The sequence below is a fragment of the Lagenorhynchus albirostris genome, chromosome 1, assembly GCF_949774975.1.
Source record: "Lagenorhynchus albirostris chromosome 1, mLagAlb1.1, whole genome shotgun sequence".
Lineage (NCBI taxonomy): Eukaryota > Metazoa > Chordata > Mammalia > Artiodactyla > Delphinidae > Lagenorhynchus > Lagenorhynchus albirostris.
The window spans coordinates 77,601,982-77,621,816 of NC_083095.1; the positions used below are offsets into that span (position 1 = coordinate 77,601,982).

Here is a 19,835-nt window from a genome sequence, read left to right on the forward strand (position 1 = left end):
CCAGTTTAGCCTGGACTGAAAACACATCTACCTAACTCCAAAGACGGAGCTTCTCTCACTACAAATGCTGCTAGGTCTGTATTCAAAGTCATTGCCATAGGATGATGAGGACTGAGGACTCAGAGGGAGATGGTGACATCCTTTTTAGCCCCAGGTCCTGCTGAAGGTGGCTGGGGACCTCACAAACCGTAGGTTCTATCAATCCAAAATGTGAAAATACCTTAATATTTGTATGCAGGGATTTTACATCCAACTCCAGCTATTTAATTGGCCGCAGTGCCAAGCATCCATCTCTTGGTAATATTCCCAGAATAACATCAGATAGCATTTAATCAGCGGTAAAGTGACCCAAGGATGAGTTTAGCGACGGTGGACTCTGAGGGGCACTGACGTTCTCTGCCCTCAGGGCCTCCTCATCATTCATTCTCCTTTTCAACATAAAGCTGGGTCCCACAGGCTACTGGCGGTAGCTAAGGACATTTCCATAATAAACTCAGTCGTTAAACCAAGCTGGACACCTCTGTTTTGTTTGCCGGCCAAAGGAATTGCTGCAGAACCGTCAATCCTTGCAAAAAGTCTTCTATACGCTCATCAAACAAATAAACAAATAACCCATGTCATTTTTTAAAAAAAGTTCAGTTGCTGTGCAGCAGTGAACAGACACAAAAGGACCAGTTTATGCCTAGAAGGAAAAATGACCGTCTTCAAAGCAACCCGTTTGGTGGCAGTCGTGATCAGTAGGGAAAGTAATATCTGTTAAAAAGCAGTAAACGCCTGTTTCCAAACAGAATGGACTGGCATGCGGAGGAGGTGCGAACCCAGTCAAACATCCCCAGGCTCCCCGGAGAATCATTATGCTCTGTCGTGTTAACTCACTTCCTTCTAGATTTTTCCACTTTTTCTTTTTCTTCCCTGCTGAATATTATCATCTCAAATCAAATTAAGTACTAATAGTAAGTGGGCACAGCAGTCACTTCAGAAAAGCAAAACATTCAGGCTCAAGAGGTTATATAAAAATATTATTTCTCATTATAAAGATTGAGAGCCCAGATGGAATTGTGAGAGAGTTCCAAGGACTCTCAGTTATAGCAACGCTTCAGTTGTTATAACTTCAGTTACAGCAACTGAAGCTGCTGTTCAGGTAACTAGTGGAGCCACCAATAACTAATAAAATCTAAATCATTTAAAAAGAGTGCCCTCTCCTATCTGTACTCCAGCTCTCTTTTCAAATCCCTTCCTCTAGCTCTAAGATCTCTAGTTATTAATAATAATAGCAATAATGTATCAAGGTGGGAAATAACTGTTGGAACGCTCTTTTCTTTGGTAAAATGGCACAAAACAGCAATATGACACATTGGGAAATTTCAGAGTCTGACCCAACATGCTGATTGTTATCCAATGACTTTTTAATATTAAAAATGTCATGGATAGTTTATTTTGGACTTGATTTTTCAAAGAGAATGGCTCCTCCAATAAGATTGAACATATTGGTTTTTAAATATTATAAATTAAAGACGGCCCCTGAAATATATAACTGTATGGAATACACTTCTGCTATAACACGGCTGGTAATTCAGGTACGTCTTATTCATATGTTCCAAAACTAAGAATTCAATCTTATTAAGTTGGCATTAGTATTCTGTTTGGAAAATGAATTGTTATTTATTCTTTTTCAAAAGACAAATCAAGTTAAGACTGTTGTTTAAGTTCTTGGCAACAAAGAAGAGCAAGGGTTATAAACAGAACTTTTCAATTTACTTTGTCATCTATAGGATTCCCTGAACTACTCAAACTAAACGGTAAAGAAAAAGAAGTCCTTTGAAATGCACTTTGTGAACAAGCAAGATAAGAGAATGCACACAAGATAATTCTCCAGTTAACACAGCTTCTCTTTATCTTCCCAATTTCTATCCTGGGTCATATATTGGCAGGGTCTAGCTGATCTTGGTTGACACTGAAAGTGGTGATATTCCACATCAACCAGGTTTCTCTCACCAAAGGTGTCTGTAAATCATGAGTTAAGTATACTGGGAAGAAAAGGGAACAATTAAAAAGTAATCTGGGGCTTCCCTGGTGGCGCAGTGGTTGAGAGTCCGCCTGCTGATGCAGCGGACACGGGTTCCTGCCCCGGTCCGGGAAGATCCCACGTGCCGCGGAGCAGCTGGGCCCGTGAGCCATGGCCGCTGAGCCTGTGCATCCGGAGCCTGTGCTCCACAACGGGAAAGGCCACAACAGTGAGAGGCCCGCGTACCACAAAAAAAAAAAAAAAAAGTAATCTGTTCCACTGAACTGGAAACGTTTGAGGGTATGTATCTAAGGAGGAAAGCATGGGGTACTGAGGTCCGTGTCAGGAGGAGGTGAACACAGGTTTCAGATTTCAGTGAACATCAAAAGAACAAAAACTCACCTGCGTTAATGCTCTAAGGAAAAGCTATTTTCAGGTGGCTGATGAAAGCATACTATACTAAGCCGAAAGAGTAAAGAATCGCAAGTATTGGTGTTAAGGACCCTAGAAAACTAATTAAACATCCTAATTTTATAGATGAGAACGCTATGGCGCCAAGAGATTGGAAGACTTATGTAAGATCACATTAAGAGCCGCAAGATGACCCAAATGTAAACATTGGTTCTCTTGAGTCTACGGTCATTGTCTCTTCTACCACCAATGAGACACTTCTTCATGATGTATGAGTTCTTTCAAGTAATAAACTGTGCTAGGTCCTGCAAATATTCCTACCTATGTGCAGTATAAGATGCAAAAAATTAGATTTGTAATTATAGTACACAATGGTAAGAACTAGTTATTGACTGTTGCTCAGGCAAGGGCACCCATCCTAGACTTACGGGGTCAACAAAGGCTTCTCAGTCGACCTAATATCTAGACTCGTTCCTTGAAGGAGAAGTAAAGATTACATAAAGGAAGAGAGAGAAGAGGAGAAAGCTGTTTTACGTGGAGGAAACAGCTGACACATATGATTGGGGGTAAAGAGAGTTGTCGTGTTTGAGGAAGTGAAGGGAATCCAACGTGGTTGGATCACTGAGTGCTTGGGGTGGGGGGGTGAGAGACGGGGCAGGAAAGGTAAGCAGGGCTCACCAAATCCTGAAGCCCTTTATGCCTAGTTAAGGAATTCGGGATTTCTCTTAAGGTAATGGGCAGACAGAGAATTTTAAAATAGTAAAGTGTAGTGATTAGATTTGCATTTTGGAAAGAACATTATGACAGTTGAGTGAAAAAAAAATCATAGGGGAGGTAGGCACAGAAGGAATCAAAGCAGTTAGTCTGAGGTAGTAACGCAGAAGATAAAGGACAGTCATCGAATAAAGTATCTAACGGGGGTGGAGAGGGGTGGTTGGACTTCAGATATACAGGCCATAGAATTAAAATACTTGATGATAAATGAATATAAATAGATGTGGGTCATCAGTGAAAGGGTCAACATTACTCTGAAGTCTCTAGCCAAAGTCTTGCCTGGGAGACCTTTGGGAGACCATCATCCCTCAGTTAAAGACTTAGAGACAATTTTACCAATAAAAGAAACTCAAGACAGCTTTGTACTTGCTCATCATGAGTGAAACTGTGGAAATCTGGGTACATGTCAAAGATTCTGCATTCTACAGGAAATCCTCTCCAAAATGCTGTAACCTGGTTGTGCTGCACTGAGACAGTCATAAATCTCTGATGAGACTTTCCCAAGAAAAAACAACCAGCCTAACAGGTACCCACCCCCCACATCCCAAGGCCCTTTCAGCCTCTCCATATTTCCCAGTGGATTATGGGCTCCATGTCCTATGCCCTGTTCAGGCAGCATCAATGATGATCTATTTTCTGGTGGAAGTTCGTTAACCCAAAGGAAGCAGAGTTAGGGCTGCTAAGTAAGAGGAATAAGAGGATTGACTCAAGGAAACGGGAAAACTAAGGTTTTCTAGTTGAAAACTGGAGGAATGAATTGAATTGTACACTTTTGGGCTATGGAGTGTCCCAAACCCCACCAAGGACATAATTCAGGTACTCACCCCTTCGCCGCCATTTTCACCTGTGTTGGCAAGCATTTCCTGTAGGGCTCTGACAGAGAGGGACTGTTCCAGTACAAAATTGCAGACGCAGAGATCTGGAGGAACATACTGTGGAAATAAAACCAGAATGAGGATACCTACTCATATCAGTTGGGGATCAGTCACACAATAACATCTCAAGGGCAAAGAGCCTATGAATCAAAGTAACACTTGGATCGATGGATGGATGGATGAGTACAATAGGTAGCTTTTTTTTTTTATTCACGTTAAAATGGGTTTCAAGCTGGATTCTAAAGGATGAGGAGAAGAAAAGCCCTAAGTCTCAAGGGAACAGCGACCAAAATGTCAGGATCAGCTTGAGTAATGGCTGGGGGCACACGTGGGAGAAGAATACACATCCAGCCTTGCTGAAGGAACGAAGGCTGATCGACACTGATGTCTGGGTGGGACCAAAGGAAGAAAGTCACTGGGATCTCATCCACCATAAATTGTACGAGGACAAGACCAGAAGAGTGACCAAACACTCAGCAATAGTGACCAAAATAGGGAACCCGATTCCTTGTTAAGAAAATCTGGATGCCACAGTGTAAAAAGAGAGGATTAAGAGCTACATAAATTTAATTCTGAACAAAGAAATCGATGACCCCTACAACAATCATTCTAATTTATTATATGCTCAGGTAACACCATGATATTTTCAAACATTTCTCAATAACAGACAGCCTTCTCTGCAGATTGACTAGTAATAGCTAATGCTCATTGAGTACTTTTCTGTGCCAGGTATTGTTTTAAGTGCTTTGCTTATATTGGCTCATTTAATCTTCACAATCACTCCATGTATACATACTGTTTATCTCTCAGTTTACAGCCGAGGAAACTAAGGCACAGAGAAGTGAGGTCACCTGCCCAAGGTCATGGCTTACACTTGGGTGAGTTGGATTCAAATCTAGGCACTCTGTCTAGAAATCCATACACTTAACTCTGTTCCTGCTGCTGATGAAAACATTACAGATTTTTTTCACAACTAGACCATTTTCTTTAATAAATTTATTTATTTATTCATTCATTCATTCATTTTTGGCTGCATTGGGTCTTTGTTACTCTGTGCAGGTTTTCTCTAGTTGCGGCGAGTGGGGGCTACTCTTTGTTGCTGTGCGTGGGCTTCTCATTGCAGTGGCTTCTCTTGTTGCGGAGCATGGGCTCTAGGTGCACGGGCTTCAGTAGTTGTGGCACGTGGGCTCAGTAGGTGTGGCGCACGGGCTTAGTTGCTCCGCGGCATGTGGGATCTTCCTGGACCAGGGCTCGAACCCGTGTCCCCTGCATTGGCAGGCGGATTCTCAACCACTGTGCCACCAGGGAAGCCCTAGACTATTTTCAATCAGCAAAGATTTAAGTTTTATATTTCTGCAAAACACAGTGCTTGGTATTGAGAAAGATATAAAAACATGCAAAACAAAATCAATGCTCTTCAGGAGTTTACAATCCGGTTCCACGATACATCATTTTCTTTGGGAACACAGCTTATATCCACCTTGCACACCAAGCCTTTGTTTCCTCTGTGATATTGGCTGAACATTGACACCATCAGAGTAACAGGAATAAGGAATGAGGGCCGGAAGTCACCCACAGCTATGTCTAACACTCCGAGACAGGTAACACTGTTTCTATGGAGCTCCAACTTAAAAGCTAAAAGCAAGCCTGCTATTAAAGCACATACAACCCCTCTGATTTTCAACATTTTCATTTTTTAAATAAAGATTATGGAATTGGTGATCTTTAATTTCCCTTTAATTTCCAAGTGTTTGTATTTGTACCTTCTTCCTCCTCTTCCCCAACCTCAATGCCCTCAAAAATAAACTGACGTCCCACTTGTTGGACCTGCCCACTCTTTCCCCTTAGTAAAGTTCTGAGACCCCCTTAAGCCAAGTGTGGCTCATCCTATCCTGAAGGCTACTGGCCCACGGGTGACTTACATTTTGCCACTTAAATACTTGTCTACTTAGGATCTCTACAGTCAGAAATCCTAAAAACCCAGACTCCCTAGAATTCTGGTGTTACAGGAAATTGCCCAGTTCTCTTTATGAACATGATGTAACCAAGGAGAAACTGTATGTAACACGAGGAGACAACAGCCTTTATTTTACGTTTCTTGCTTCGTTGTCAACGTTTGTTCCTGCTGCAGGTAATTAACTCATTTGTATGAGACTTGAACAAGCAGACGGCTGGTGATGCAGGGAAAGGCTTCACATCAGGAAGTGTTTTTAGAGTACATATCACATCATTACAAGTACCAGGCAATAATATGATAAAGTATTTCCCTAAAGACCATATGCCACAAATATATATAGTCCGACTCAGTCTCCCAAAAGACGATGCCACCTCAGAAGATTTTACGGAGGTTTTTTTCCTACCACATCTTGGTCTATCTTGATCTCATGTCACCAGAATAGGAAGCAAAAAGAGCTAGGGTTTGAGTGTGTCCACTTCCTCCTTCACTTCACTAGAGCATACGATTTGGAGATTTCTCTATTCAGGAATGTCTACGGGTATGGCTGGTACTTTAAAGGGTGCGTTTTGGCTAATCAACTGAATAACTCCAACATTCACGCTCACTTTTACAAGAACCCTATTTAGTCCAGTCTCTTTAAGACAGAAACCTTCACAGCTCCAAGTGCTAGAGATCCTGTCCTTATACGAGATTGTGTGATTCTGTCAGCTCTCTTTCCTCCTGTTCTGGTTTGCTTGGACAGGGATAGGAGTTCTCCCCCGGCGATGCCATCCCCCATCCTGATAGAGGACCACGGATACCAGACACGAGGCATGCTCCAATGACATTTTTCTTTTCCCTCCAGAAATTAAAAGTCCCAAGGTGGTCGTGATTTTATTCCTGGTACAGACGGGTACATTGACAGAGGGAGAGTGAGCATGGGGCGTGGGGGGAAGCATCTCATATGGGAACACTGTATCTGCCACTGGTTTACATAGTTTCCTTACAGTTTAGTTTTTCTTCCTCTAGCGTGTGGTCCTGCCTGGACTCTCCATGCTCGGGGATAAGGTCACACCACTCCAAGAGCAGGCAGAACAACATGTGGGCAGTGGCAGGGGAGGGAACAGGGCAACAGAAATATCTGGAGGAAAACAAAATGTAGCTAGCGACTTGTGACACGGAGTGCAGAGCACAGAGCCATCTGACCTGCTCCACCAGCTGCCATCCTTAATTACACTCCACACCGGCCTGAGCTCCCACCTCCACATTTGCCAAGAATAAGCCAAGGCCACTGGTCCATCAAAGCTAATTTGTTTGCAGCATGAGAATTCCCCCAGGAGGCCGGCTCATCGTGTCTGGGCTCTGGAGCCTGTGCGTCGGTCACTGCCTGCCAGGCGTGGGGCATGTGTTTGATGATTCTCAGCACGGAGAGAAGGGCTCTGTTGACATCTGTTCTGAAATAGCTCCTCATCACTCTCCCCAGCCCTGTCCTCAGCCTAGAGAAGCACCACGTTTCCAAATGTCCTACAGAAAACCTTGAGATGCCAGGGCTCTGCATGAGCCAGGAGCTAGGTATTCATTTAACCCCACCGTGTAGAAAACAGTGAAAGGGAAGGCCTATGGACCCTCCAAGTTCCGTAAGTCTATGTAACATATACCTCGCTGCACTCAAAGTATTTTTCTGGGGCTTACTAAGTCCAAGAAGGTGGGAATTTAACACTCCTATTATTGGATTCATTTAGCATTTTTCTACCTAGCACCCCACAAGGTACACTCACCAGGGTACTGGTTTGTACAAGGCAATCCTTCAGGGGAACGAAGAGAAGAAACAGTTAACAGAAACAGGGATGTTCTCCCTCTATTACGCTGTTAACCACAGTCGCTGTGGCTTACATAGTTCTTCACGCAACGCAGTCTGTTTCCCTAGATTGTGGGTATCTTGCAAAATCTGTGTCTGACTCTACTTTTGCTATCCTTAGTAAACAGAACAGCAAGTGCTCAACTCAAGCCTTCTTTAGCTGACTCTCCTGTCCCAGACTATCCGAGAGTATGTGACTGATGGTAGCGGTGGTTGCAACGCTAAGCATGCCCTTGCCTGTTGAGCCCCTTCCCCAAGCCTCCTGCTTAAGATTCAAGGGACCCTTCTTCTCTCATCGTCATGGGTCTCCTCCCTCTTCCCTGTTAGCCCATCTGGCTCTCATATGGCCGCGCCTCCATAATATACCCTGTAAGTGCGGCAATGGCTTTGAATGAAAAGCAGTATAGGTTATATTGGCTAAGAGCGAACCCTCTAGCACAGGATTGCCTAACAGGAGGTCCTATCTCTGTTCAACCGCTTATTAGCTGAATGACGTTAGGCAGATAACTTAGTCTCTTTGCCTCGGTTTCCTTACCTGTAAAGTAGAGATCTAATAGTACCCACTTCTCAGAATAAACTAATTTTTTATATTTAAAGAACTTACGATATGGTCTGGCGCATAGTAAGTACTCAATAAATGTCAAATGTTGTCCACACAGGGCAGTGAACTCCACATATCAATAACTCACTTAAATGTTTATGTATATATCTACCATTTCTGAAGTTCTTATTTTGTGTAAGGATAAGGCAAAATCCCTGCTCTTCAAGGCTGTGCGGTCTCTGGAGAATTGGGGGAGCAAACGGAAAATTTCCAAAGTATGATTCAAAAGGCCCATAGGTGGGTAAGGAAGCGTGAGGAAGCACCCAGAGTTGAACAGGGCTGGAGTGGAGAGAGGGGGAGGGGGAGGGGAACAAGCAAAGGGAGGGGAGAGGTGAGGCTGAGAAAGACGTAGGTGCTAGACTGAGGGTCTTGAGTCACCCTGCCAAGGATTTTGGACTCTGTCTTCAGTGCAATAGCCTACATTCAAGGAAGCGACCAAATCAAATGTGCATCTTTGAAAGATCACTGCAGGTCCAGTGTGAAGTGGGCTAGACCAAGGCAGAGAAACTAGTTAGGAAGTTGTTGCAATAAACTGGTTACAAGGGGACAATGGCATGAATTAAAATAATGGTAGCTGAAATGGAGATAAAGCAGTGAATTTGAAAAATCTTCAGAAGCTAAGAGAGAGAAGATCTGGTGACTAATTGGACGTAGGAGAGGAGTGGAAGATAACCAGTGTTTCTATCGGATGGAAAAAGAATTCGGGAAGAACAAGCCACACCAAGGGTCAAAAGTACCACGAAGACAGTAACTGCACTCGGCAGATTGTCCCTGGATCTCCATTTGGGCAACAGAATGATGATGGGAGAGCAAAGTCTCTGTGATGATGTAGTGGTATCCCTGCAGGTGTCAGCAGAGGAAGGCTCACCTGGGAGAAGAGGAGGAACCTGAGAGAATGACACATGTTCTCCACAAAAGGAGAATTCCTGGAGACCCAGCAACAAAGTCAGCCCAAGTAACCTTACTTCCCTTTCCCATGTCCATTAGGCAGTCAGCCAGTATTTAGAGAACCTAACAGTATGCATGCAGTATCGTACTAGCTGCTGTGGGGAACAAAAGAGAAGAGACATGGTTTCTATCCTTTAAGGAATTCTTAAGCTATTTGAAGAGACAGATCTACCATAGATGAGACTTTATGAAACAATAAAAAAGTTTACATTCAATGCTAAATTGGAGAGCATATGTCTTACAGGACCAAGAGGCCTCTCAGCCATGTTGGGATGGGGAAAGGCCAGCCCAGGCTGGAGCGTGGCCTAAAGAGGGTTTACGTGGTCAAGTAGCTCCTGGCACAGAGCCAGAACTCAAATTTTTGTTTAATGAATGAACAAGATGGGAGAGTTATCCTTCCATTTCCTTGTGTGGATTCTTCCCTTCTGTTTAAAATTCCATTCGTTGAAGCAGCATTTTTAAGTTATAGGCTTTCCAGAACCCCTGTCCTTACTTCCCTTTGCTTTTTCACCTAATTCACCATCCCCCCAACTCACCTCCATGGGCACTATGTCTGCTGGCAAAAGGCAGAGCTGGACTCTGTCCCCAGTGGTCAGGCTTCTACACGCCTTGTCTGTTCCATTTCACCACAGTGCCTCCCACAGGACTGAAAACCATCTCCCTATGATGGCTCAATGCAGTCCTACTCAAAGACTATGGATGAGAAGACTTCCCAAGCCCTCGGGGGCAGAAAATTATCCTCTCCTCCAGAAAATGTTCCAGGTCAATCTGGCCCCACTAGGTACAGTGTGGCATTGGATAAGACCAACTTTCTACGGGTGAGCACCACGACGGCTAGAGATGGGACATGTAGCTTGTATTTCAGGAGCTTTAAGCACTTCACAGACATGATCTCATCCACCTACAGCAAACATGAGCTCATTTGTGGACTGCCTCTCTGTTATTGATAATACATAATTATTTGTATTGTGTTTATACTCCAAAGGCAGAGCCGATTGTTAACCAAACTAACACCTACATCTCATCCCAAGCAGGTTTTAAGTATTTATGCAGTTAAGCGCCTTTTAAATCTACCTTTGTCACCTCTGCTAAGTTTTTGATAGATTATAATGAAGAAAGTTATATAGTGAATATTTAAACCTGAAGCTGTTGCCCAGTCTCTGTATTTCTACAAAAATAGTTGGTGGCTTTACAACTATTTTAGAGGTGGGTCAACTGAGATACAAAGGAATTAGGTAAAACTTATATGGGCAAGTGGAGAAATAAGAATAGAATTCATATATACATTTAAAATGTATTTACCTATCTATATAATTGTAGCAGGTACTGTACTAAATCCTTTATAAATATTACCTCATTTAACTCTTACATCAACTCTTTTAGCAAAAGGATTATAGATAGACAGTTTATAAATGAGAAAACTGAGACTCAGAAAGGTTGAAACACTTCCCCACAACCACATGCTGAGAATAGCATTTAAATCGGGAATTCCAAGCTCAACACTTTCTGATACTGTGTCAATATTCCTGAAGAGAAGGTTCTCATCCTTATACGAACATTGTGTTGTGGAACTCTAATTCTACTAGGCTACCTCCTCCCAACTCATTTTTTTTTTTTTTTTTTTTTTGCCACACCGAGCGGCATGTGGGGATCTTAGTTTCCCAACCAGGAATCGAACCCCTGCCCCCTGCAGTGGAAGCACGGAGTCTTAACCACTGGACCACCAGGGAAGTCTCCTTCCAATTCTCATACTTTAATAACTTAAGGACTTCATATTAGGTTCTTGACTATCTCAGGAAGAGTTCTCTACTCTGGAATGGCTACTGCAAAGATTACGGGCTGCAGTTTGTGGGACTATCGGGACTCAAGAGCTTTCTAAAATTGAGATTCCTGGCAAGCACGCTCATTTCCATCTTCATGCAGTTCTGAAATCTGAAACCAACTTACCACGTAAGCTCTCTCTTCTAAAAAGCAATTCAACTCTGGGCATGATGGGACAAGTTTCCACCAAGGACATACATGTGGAGATTTTAAACATGTGTACGTCCAGATTTTAAACATGTCGAGGGAAGAGACTTTGCCTATCTGTGTTAAAAGCTATCATGAAACAAGTTTAAAATGTATAAAACCTCGCTTAAGTTTTTTAAAAATATATTTTGCTATGGAAAAGGATCTTTCAGAAAGGTCTTTCTGGAAATATATACAGAAACTATTCGAAACATTTGAGTTCCAATTTTTGCCTGAACTTTGCTAACAAAACCCATTATCCGTAAACAGTAAGGCACACAGAATTTAAACTTATAGCTGGAAAACATTCCTTCTGGGCAGAGAGGAGAAAGATTCTATTATCTTTTAAAGGAATGAAGTGAAGAAGGTGCCTTCTGATGCCCGAGGAATCAACCACAGGAAGGCAATGCTCTCAGTATCCCCCAGTCTCTTGGCGGTTCTTCATTCTAGGGAACAGTGAGCATCCCTGGGAGGACTGACAGCTGTGGAAAATCACTACCACAGCACAAGGAGACTTACGAAGCAAAAGCACTCATGGTCGTGAGCAGAACAACTGCAGCATCTGACGCCATGCTGGCCTGAGGTTTTACTCCAAGAAAGAGGGAGTATTCAGAAGGAAAGGGATGGAATAAGTTGATTATGCATAAGGGAGAGGAAGATTACCAAGTTACAGAAAGCTGTTGATATTAAAAAAAATAAAATAATAAGCTTCTACCAGGGAGTTAAATATTTACTTGAGCAGAACACTTGCTGAAACACTTCCTACGTGAGCGAGAAGCCACTGCCACCTAGAAGCAGGAAATCCAAATTGCAGGACCAATATCCTTTGACAAAAGTCCTGCCAAGAAATACCAGCCCAAAGTGATAAAGAACTAAAAACACCCACAATCACTGTTTCTTTGCCTCATCCCTCAAATGCCCAGATATTGGCTGTTTAATTCACACTGATCCACGGATCCATTACAGTCTAGCCTCTCATAGGGAGAAGGTTTATTAATTCAAGTAAGAGCCACACTTGCAACATCAACTATCCTTTTGATGATGCTCAGAGATTTCTCACAAGAGGTAACACAAATAAGCTTGTTTTGGAAGTGTGAATGCAGTTGGCCCAAGCATCTCCCGGGCAAGGCTGCTAACATTTCAGATTCCTGGCACCCTTCTCCAGGTGGTACTTTAAAAGAATCTCCCAGGTGATTCTGAAGCAGGATGTCTCTGACCCCAATTTGAAAGATACTGTAGAGTAACCGGACCAAACAAGTAAAGTCAGGTCCCTGGACAGTAACTGATTCTTACTCTAGATCTTTCGTTAAACGAGTTCAATTCATCAAAATACAAGAATTTCTTTCAAATGAATAACCCAATAATTTGAAATCCACATAATTGTTGTTTTTATGATCTTGCCTGCTATGGCCCCAACCAAGAGTAATGCTGAGGTACCCTGGACGCCTCTATTCTGCAAGCATCAGTTGTTTCTGGTACATAGGAAAAATGTCACCAAGAGCCTGGCAAAAATCAGTGCTGTGAAGCTTGTGTTCTTTAAAATAAGGAAGAAGGGGCGGCCAAAGAATCAGAGTCAAAACGCTGGGCAGCTGGCTTGTAAAACTGCCTGCTGGGAAAATGCATCACTCACAGGCTGGTTGACTTGGGTCTTGATTGAGCCAAGTTTTGCCTCCCTGCCTGGCACGGTCGGCATGTAGAATAACAAAGGTGCCAAAAGGTAGAAATGTGGAACACTTGCACCTGGAAAAAACAAGCTGTGCGGAGGAGCAGCAAACAATACCCACTGTTTATAGACGGAGGTAGCGGAAACAATGACTCTTTGCACGGCCCTAAAAAAAAATACGGTCATAAATGAAACTCTAGCTTAATGAGTAGCACAGGCAATACAAAACGCTCTGTGGTAAGGAATGGGACCCTAATTTCCTAGTGTTCAATGGGATCTACTGTGAGAAACTGAAGTTGTTATTCCAAAGAGCTTACATATTGGGAAAAAAAGCAGAGCTCAGGAAAGAGGAAAGGCAGCATGTCAGTAAGGAGATGAAACCAGCATGTGTGTTCCATGTGCCATGAATAAATTAGGGGTACCAGCCTCAGCAGGAGGAACAGCACAGGGTACAGGATGGTGGAGTCGGAATGAGGTGTGATAGGCAGAAATATCAAGAGATGAGAAAAAAGCTGAGGGGGGCGGACTGGCAGGAAAGCCTAGTCTCAACCTAATGTTTGTGTTTTAGTCTCCAGCTTGGTTTCTTTTAGTTTTGGTGGGAGGAACACTGACCAGCAGTGTATATATTCCTTGGCAATTCCACTTGCCCTCTCCTCCCTTTTGAGAAATGACGTGTTTGTCAGAGAATTTAGAAACCATGGTAAAGCTTTTCTCCATGGCAAGGCGCTTCTCCATTTCCTCCAGCAGCTTCAGGAGGGGACAATGTGTGTCTCTTGGCCTCTCATCACACACAGGAAGGGGAAGATTGAGGAAAGCCTTCTGAAGAGCCCACAAGAGAAGAGACAATGCCAAGCTCAACTAAAGGCTGATGGAACAGAGACACCGTGTACGCAATGGCAGCTCTGTCCCCTTAGGTGCAATGCTCACCACTATTATTATCGGGAAGAACCTCCTGTGTACTGAGTCCTGCTTGATTACAGTAACAGCTCCATGAGGCTCTGGATCTGAAGTGGATAAAGCTCGGGGTGCCAAAGGGCAAGGACGACAGCTTGGCTTCCAAATGGTCTGAATTTTTTTTCCAATGCCTCCTTCCCACTCTCAGATTGAATCCAAATTCCAATGTGCAAATGCAGTTTTTACTTTTTGTCCCCTCCATGGAAGTTTTGTTTTGGAAAAAATAAACATGTCACTATAAACTAAGTTCTGGATTCAAATTTTTTCTTTTGGCAGGAGTATATGGATAGACATTCATAAAAGTTTCAGTTTTAAAAAGCCTTTGTGGAAATCAATAACAGTTATAAATACTTTTCTCCAATATGGAAGAAGTCCTCCTATATCCTACCCCCTTCAACTGCCTCATAGTGTCTGAGCTAAACTACTACCACTAGATATTTACATGTGCAAGGATTAGTATCACATGCCCCCATTTACAAGGGGACATGTAATATTCAACACAGATATTTTAAAACATGTATACTAGAGAGGGATTTAGCATGCCAGTCAGAAGTAGCTGCATGAGTTAAAAATGTTCACTTAATAATAAGCGCTGCTTCAGTGGAGTGGGCTATATCTACTTCAGTAGTGCCACCCTTACCAGGAAGCATTCCAAGTATGAAGGATGAACAAACATCAAAATGCTCATTCAACTGTGGAGACGTGTTGGGTTCCATTCTCTCCAAACCGTCTCCCATTGAAGTCACTGATACCTTTCACTCAGGTCGTGAGCCAGCTTTGATAAACACAAGGAAACCAGTAGGAGACTCAGTCTCTTCCTATTTGAACCCAACCCGTCACTCAGCATCCGGTGAAGGTGACCAGGAAATACCATGTCAAATACTGCCTCTGCCCAACCATCCAAGTTCACGCGACAGAACCTTCACTTCAGTTCCCTTCCTTATCCGCGCTAGACAACTAAGCCAGGTTAGTGAGGTTTCCCATCAACAATGAGGACAGAGAATAGGTGTTGCAGGGCACATTACTCAGGAGGGAAGGGGAAAGGGAAAACCTCATCAGGAGTTACCTCCAACACACAATGGTTGTGTCAACTTGGTGCCATGAGAGAGGATGAACACACTGACAGAAGCTGAAAGAGCAATGCCACACCTCAGAAAGGAGAGTCCTTGCTCATGGTGACCCAAGATAAGTTTGTCAGACCTTATGAAGATAAACGTCTCAAATTAGGACTTCCCTGGTGGGGCAGTGGTTAAGAATCTGTCTGCCAATACAGGGGACACAGGTTCGGTCCCTGGTCTGGGAAGATCCCACATGCTGTGGAGCAACTAAGCCCGTGCACCACAACTACTGAGCCCATGCTCTAGAGCCCACAAGCCACAACTACTGAGCCCACGCGCCAGAACTACTGAAGCCTGTGTGCCTAGAGCCCGTGCTCCACAACAAGAGAAGGCACTGCAACGAGAAGCCCGCGCGCCGCAACGAAGAGTAGCCCTGGCTCGCCGCAACTAGAGAAAGCCTGTGCGCAGCAACAAAGACCCAACGCAGCCAAAATTTAATTAATTAATTTTTAAAAGTGTCTCAAATTAGTCAGTTGCTCTCCAGCGGCATTTGTCCTTATGTCCTAGTGAATAAGATGAAGATGAGCGCCATGTCTGGCTTTCTAGTAAACGTGGACATTTTGGCAAAGAAGCAAGTTCATTCATTACTACGGCAACTCGAAACTTTTCATGGCAGGCTGTAGGTAAGGGTGAACATGATACTAATGAAGCCAAGGTCGGTGGTAGCTTTGCCTCGTTTTGTGATGACATCTAGCTACTTTGTCATTACTTAGTCAAACAAGGAAACATGTATAAGGCCGACGACTGCAAATTCAGACCTTCCACAATTTCTGAAAGTGAGGTCTGTGGACCACCTGCATAAGAACCAGACAGGAGTTTGTTTGAAAAAAAATAAAAGCAGATTTCTGGCCCTACGCAAGACAAGGCTGGGGATTGAAGGATATGCTCATTCCAGTTTGAGAACCTCAGCCTTTCTGGGTGAGCTCAGTGCCAAAGCTCACAGGTGCTGGCTAGGATCATCATCTTCAAGGATAAAGCATTCATGACACAATTTACCTGGGAAATCAGGGAGTGAGCGAAACCACAGTGCTCATTTTTCAAACTGAAAGGTGATCAGAGGAGGTCCTGGAAACTTCCGCATGAACATCAAAAAGTTCTCATCTTTCTTGGCTGTAATTTTTCACAAAAAAAGTAATTCCCTTTAGCTGTTTACTAAGAGGTTTTGCTGAATGACAATAGTAAGCCTTCTTGCGTTCACTCAGTCTCAGAGTTTGCATTAAATTCTAAAACCTCTCCTCATCTTTAGGTAAAAGAAGAATTGTTTGAACCTAGATGCTACAGCTTACCAGGGTAATGATTCAGATTTCAAGTCTCAAGTGACTGCCCTTGGGATGGAGGAGGTGGGATGGAAATCAATTATTCCGCCCTCAGTGCTCTGAGGCAGCACTGTACCTGAACCGCCCCAAAGAGATGATAATCTATTCTATTTTGAAGTAGAAATATGTTGGGATGTATAGCGAAGTGCTAAAGTAGCGCTTAAGGCAAAAGTCTTTGATGAAAGCGCGCTAATGAGAAACGGATCATTAGGGTCAAGGGTTTTAAAATCCTGTCAACCACTCAATAGCTCAAAAAGAACTGTCAGACAGAGGCTTACAAACAGCTTTCCTGTACCAGTCGTTCTCATCTAAAGGCTTTGCATAAAGCTCAGCTGAGTTTAAGTGGAATGGAAGAAAAATGATTGGAAAACATACTGACAGAGAAAGCAGCTAATCCTGGAATGACTGTTTTAAAAACAATTTGTAATCACTCCCTGAAATAACTTGGATGAAGAAACACAAATTAATTCTCCATAGCATTTTGAATTATTTAAAATCAACTATTTGCTACACAACAGGAAGTTAAGAGCAAACAAGATATTGTTTCCAAATGACTCGTAAAATGTTTCAGTTCATGTAGTTTGTTCAGGTCACTATTTAAAAACTACTCAATGAACTACTGAAAAGTAGAGAAATAAAGTTGTCAACTGTCTGTAAATCTTAACTTCTAAAACAATTTTAAACATTTCCTTTACAAAACTCTCCTCATGCAGTGGCTGGCAAATCAGATCCTAGAGGTTATTTTGTGTAACATTTTAAAGCACGTTGGAGGGAGAGCAAAACCAGATCTCTTGAATCACTATTCCGTTCTCTGTAAACAATACTTTCATCTGTGAATTATGAATATGCACATCATTTCAAAAGATCACATAAGAGGTCATCAGCATGGCTTAGGTTTTATCCCCAGGTTTTAAAACACCCACAAGGAATGAAAATGATGGATGTAACATGCCTTGGGTTTTTGACTCAAATTCTAACACGAACGCAATGCATCATTTTAATTCCATGTAAAAGTAACAACTGGAAGAGAGATGTTCCCCCAATCACAGGAAGAAAAGGCAAGTCTTTGTGGTCTAATTAGTAAGTTCAAGAGTTGGGGGAGGAAGAAAAAATACTGCTAATCAAGACCAAAATAGCAGCTATTAGGTCTGAAGAGCAAAGTACTAAGCGCTGCAGAGGAGCCCGGGTATGAATAACACCTACTCATAATTCACCTGGGGCCATTTGCCTGCTGTGAACAAGTAAATGACAAATGAGCAGCAGAGCAATGGTGCCACTTTACACACTGAATAAATTCTTTGTGAAGATTCCCACCACTAAAGGTACAGGCTGTCTTTAAAGAAAAAGAGGGGACGGTATTGCCTCAAGCAGATAAGTTATCAACACAGTATTAATAACTCAAATAGTAAAAAGGACAATATAGACGAGAGGAGATCTCAGGGTTGACACTTTTTTCCTTCTCTTTAACTAGGTCCTCGGATCTGGCAACTGACAAATGCATTAATAAACTTGACATGCGTTGCTCTCGACTTCTATGCTATTCCTTTGGATATCTGTTTCCCTTCTCGTCTCTTAACCGTTAGAAACAGCAGAGCGTGAGGCTCAATGTGGATGCAGAAATGGAAAGAAGACTTCTGGAAAGAAAACCATTTAGCTGCCGAACGGGAAGAACTGGACCATGGAGCCACGATTTTCAGAATCTGAGCATCCCTAGGATTAGACTCCAACCCTTCGACTTGATGAATTCACATATGGACCAGTAGGAAATGAGCCCTTTATCCTGCCTACACAAAACAATAGTCCCTGACCCAGTGTGAACAATCTTCCCTTGGCGCCCTCTTCATTCCACATGCTTATTCTCTCATTCTTCAGATAACTTGGGCTTAGGAGGTTGGGTCTGTGTCCTTCTCCTTCCCGGGACTGTTTCTAGATCACTGCTCTTCCACAAGTTAACTCCTTCTCCTTTAAGCATCCTGTGCCTGGAGACATCACCCTTTGCTGCCTCCCTTTTTGCTATTTGTTTATTTCTGTGACCTTCCCATCTTCACTGAACTCTCTGGCCCTTTTTCGTTCCCACTCTTGCTGATTAGAACACTCACATTGCTATTTCTTGAACTGTGTGCTCCCCCCAAATATATGCTGAAGTCTTGACCCCCAGCAACTGTTAATATGACCTGATTTGAAAATTGGGGCTTTACAGATGTAATCAAGTTAAGATGACGTCATTAGGGTGGGACTTAATCCAATAGGACTGATTTCCTTACAAGAAGGGGAAGACGCCATGTGAAGACACACGCACAGAAAAGGGCCATATAAAGATGGAGGCAGAGATTGGGGGTATGCTGCCACAAACCAAGGAACACCCGGGGCTGCCAGAAACTAGAACGGGCAAGGAGGATCCTCCCACAGAGGCTTCGGAGGGAGCATAGCTCTGTTCACACCTTGATTTCAGACTTGATTTCAGCCTCCAGAACTGTAAGAGAATAAACTTCTGTTGTCTGAAGCCACCTAGTTTATGCTAATTTGTTACAGTAGCCCTAGGAAACTAACGGGCTATATGAATAATGTATCCCATATTACAGCTTCGCAGTTATTTTGCTGCTTCTTCATCAGTGATCTTCTATACTGTAGTTCAGCCACCCTCTTTCATGGTCATACACCTGGGGCCTAGTTTCAGCCAAACTGCTCTACTCGGAAACCTCTGATGGACGCACCCCACTATTTAACCATGCAGTCCCCTTTCAGCGGGCTTCCTTACTCAATTACTCTCATCACTATTTACACCCCTTAATCCTTTTCACTCACACAGTCTCCTCCTGTCTTTAGTTCTTTCCTCATTCAGCCTAAATTCCAAGATTCCATGGTCCAGTCTCCTAAACTCTCTTGCCGTTTTGACACTTACCCCACTCACCCGGCAACGCTTTGACCCTGGCAGAATTTAACTATCCGCCTTCTCCATGCCTGCGCTGGGCCTGCGGAGAGCTGCTGCACAAGATGACACAATTCAGAAAATTGGTAGCGCTGAAAAGTCATGGTTACCAACCTCAGCTGGCCCTCCCTGCTGTGCCCTCACACCTCTAGGCGGCTCACTCACCAAAACTTTCTGCACAAAACCTACAGGTCTCCTCCCAGCCTTGCCTTCTTCCTCTTCAGTGGAAATAGGAGGTCTTCCTTGCTTGAAGGCCAGTTCCTCATCTCTGTTCTTAATACCAGCCCTTTCCACTGTATCAGCAATTTGCACACGAAAGCATCCCTTCCCTCTTCTGCATCTCTTTCTTCTCTTTCTCCACTTGTACCTTTCCATCAGCATGGGAACATGCTTAAGACTTAAGCACACTTAAGCCTTTTCTATTACAAAAATCCTTCCAT

General features: G+C 43.1%; 1 protein-coding gene across 1 annotated transcript in view; it reads right to left on the reverse strand.

The window, feature by feature from the left end:
* Nucleotides 1–19,835, reverse strand: part of RYR3 (ryanodine receptor 3) — a 563,044-nt gene that overhangs the window by 334,758 nt on the left and 208,451 nt on the right. Inside the window, 1 exon segment of the mRNA XM_060146948.1 lies at nt 4,015–4,122. Within this exon segment, the coding sequence (XP_060002931.1) occupies nt 4,015–4,122 (108 nt within the window).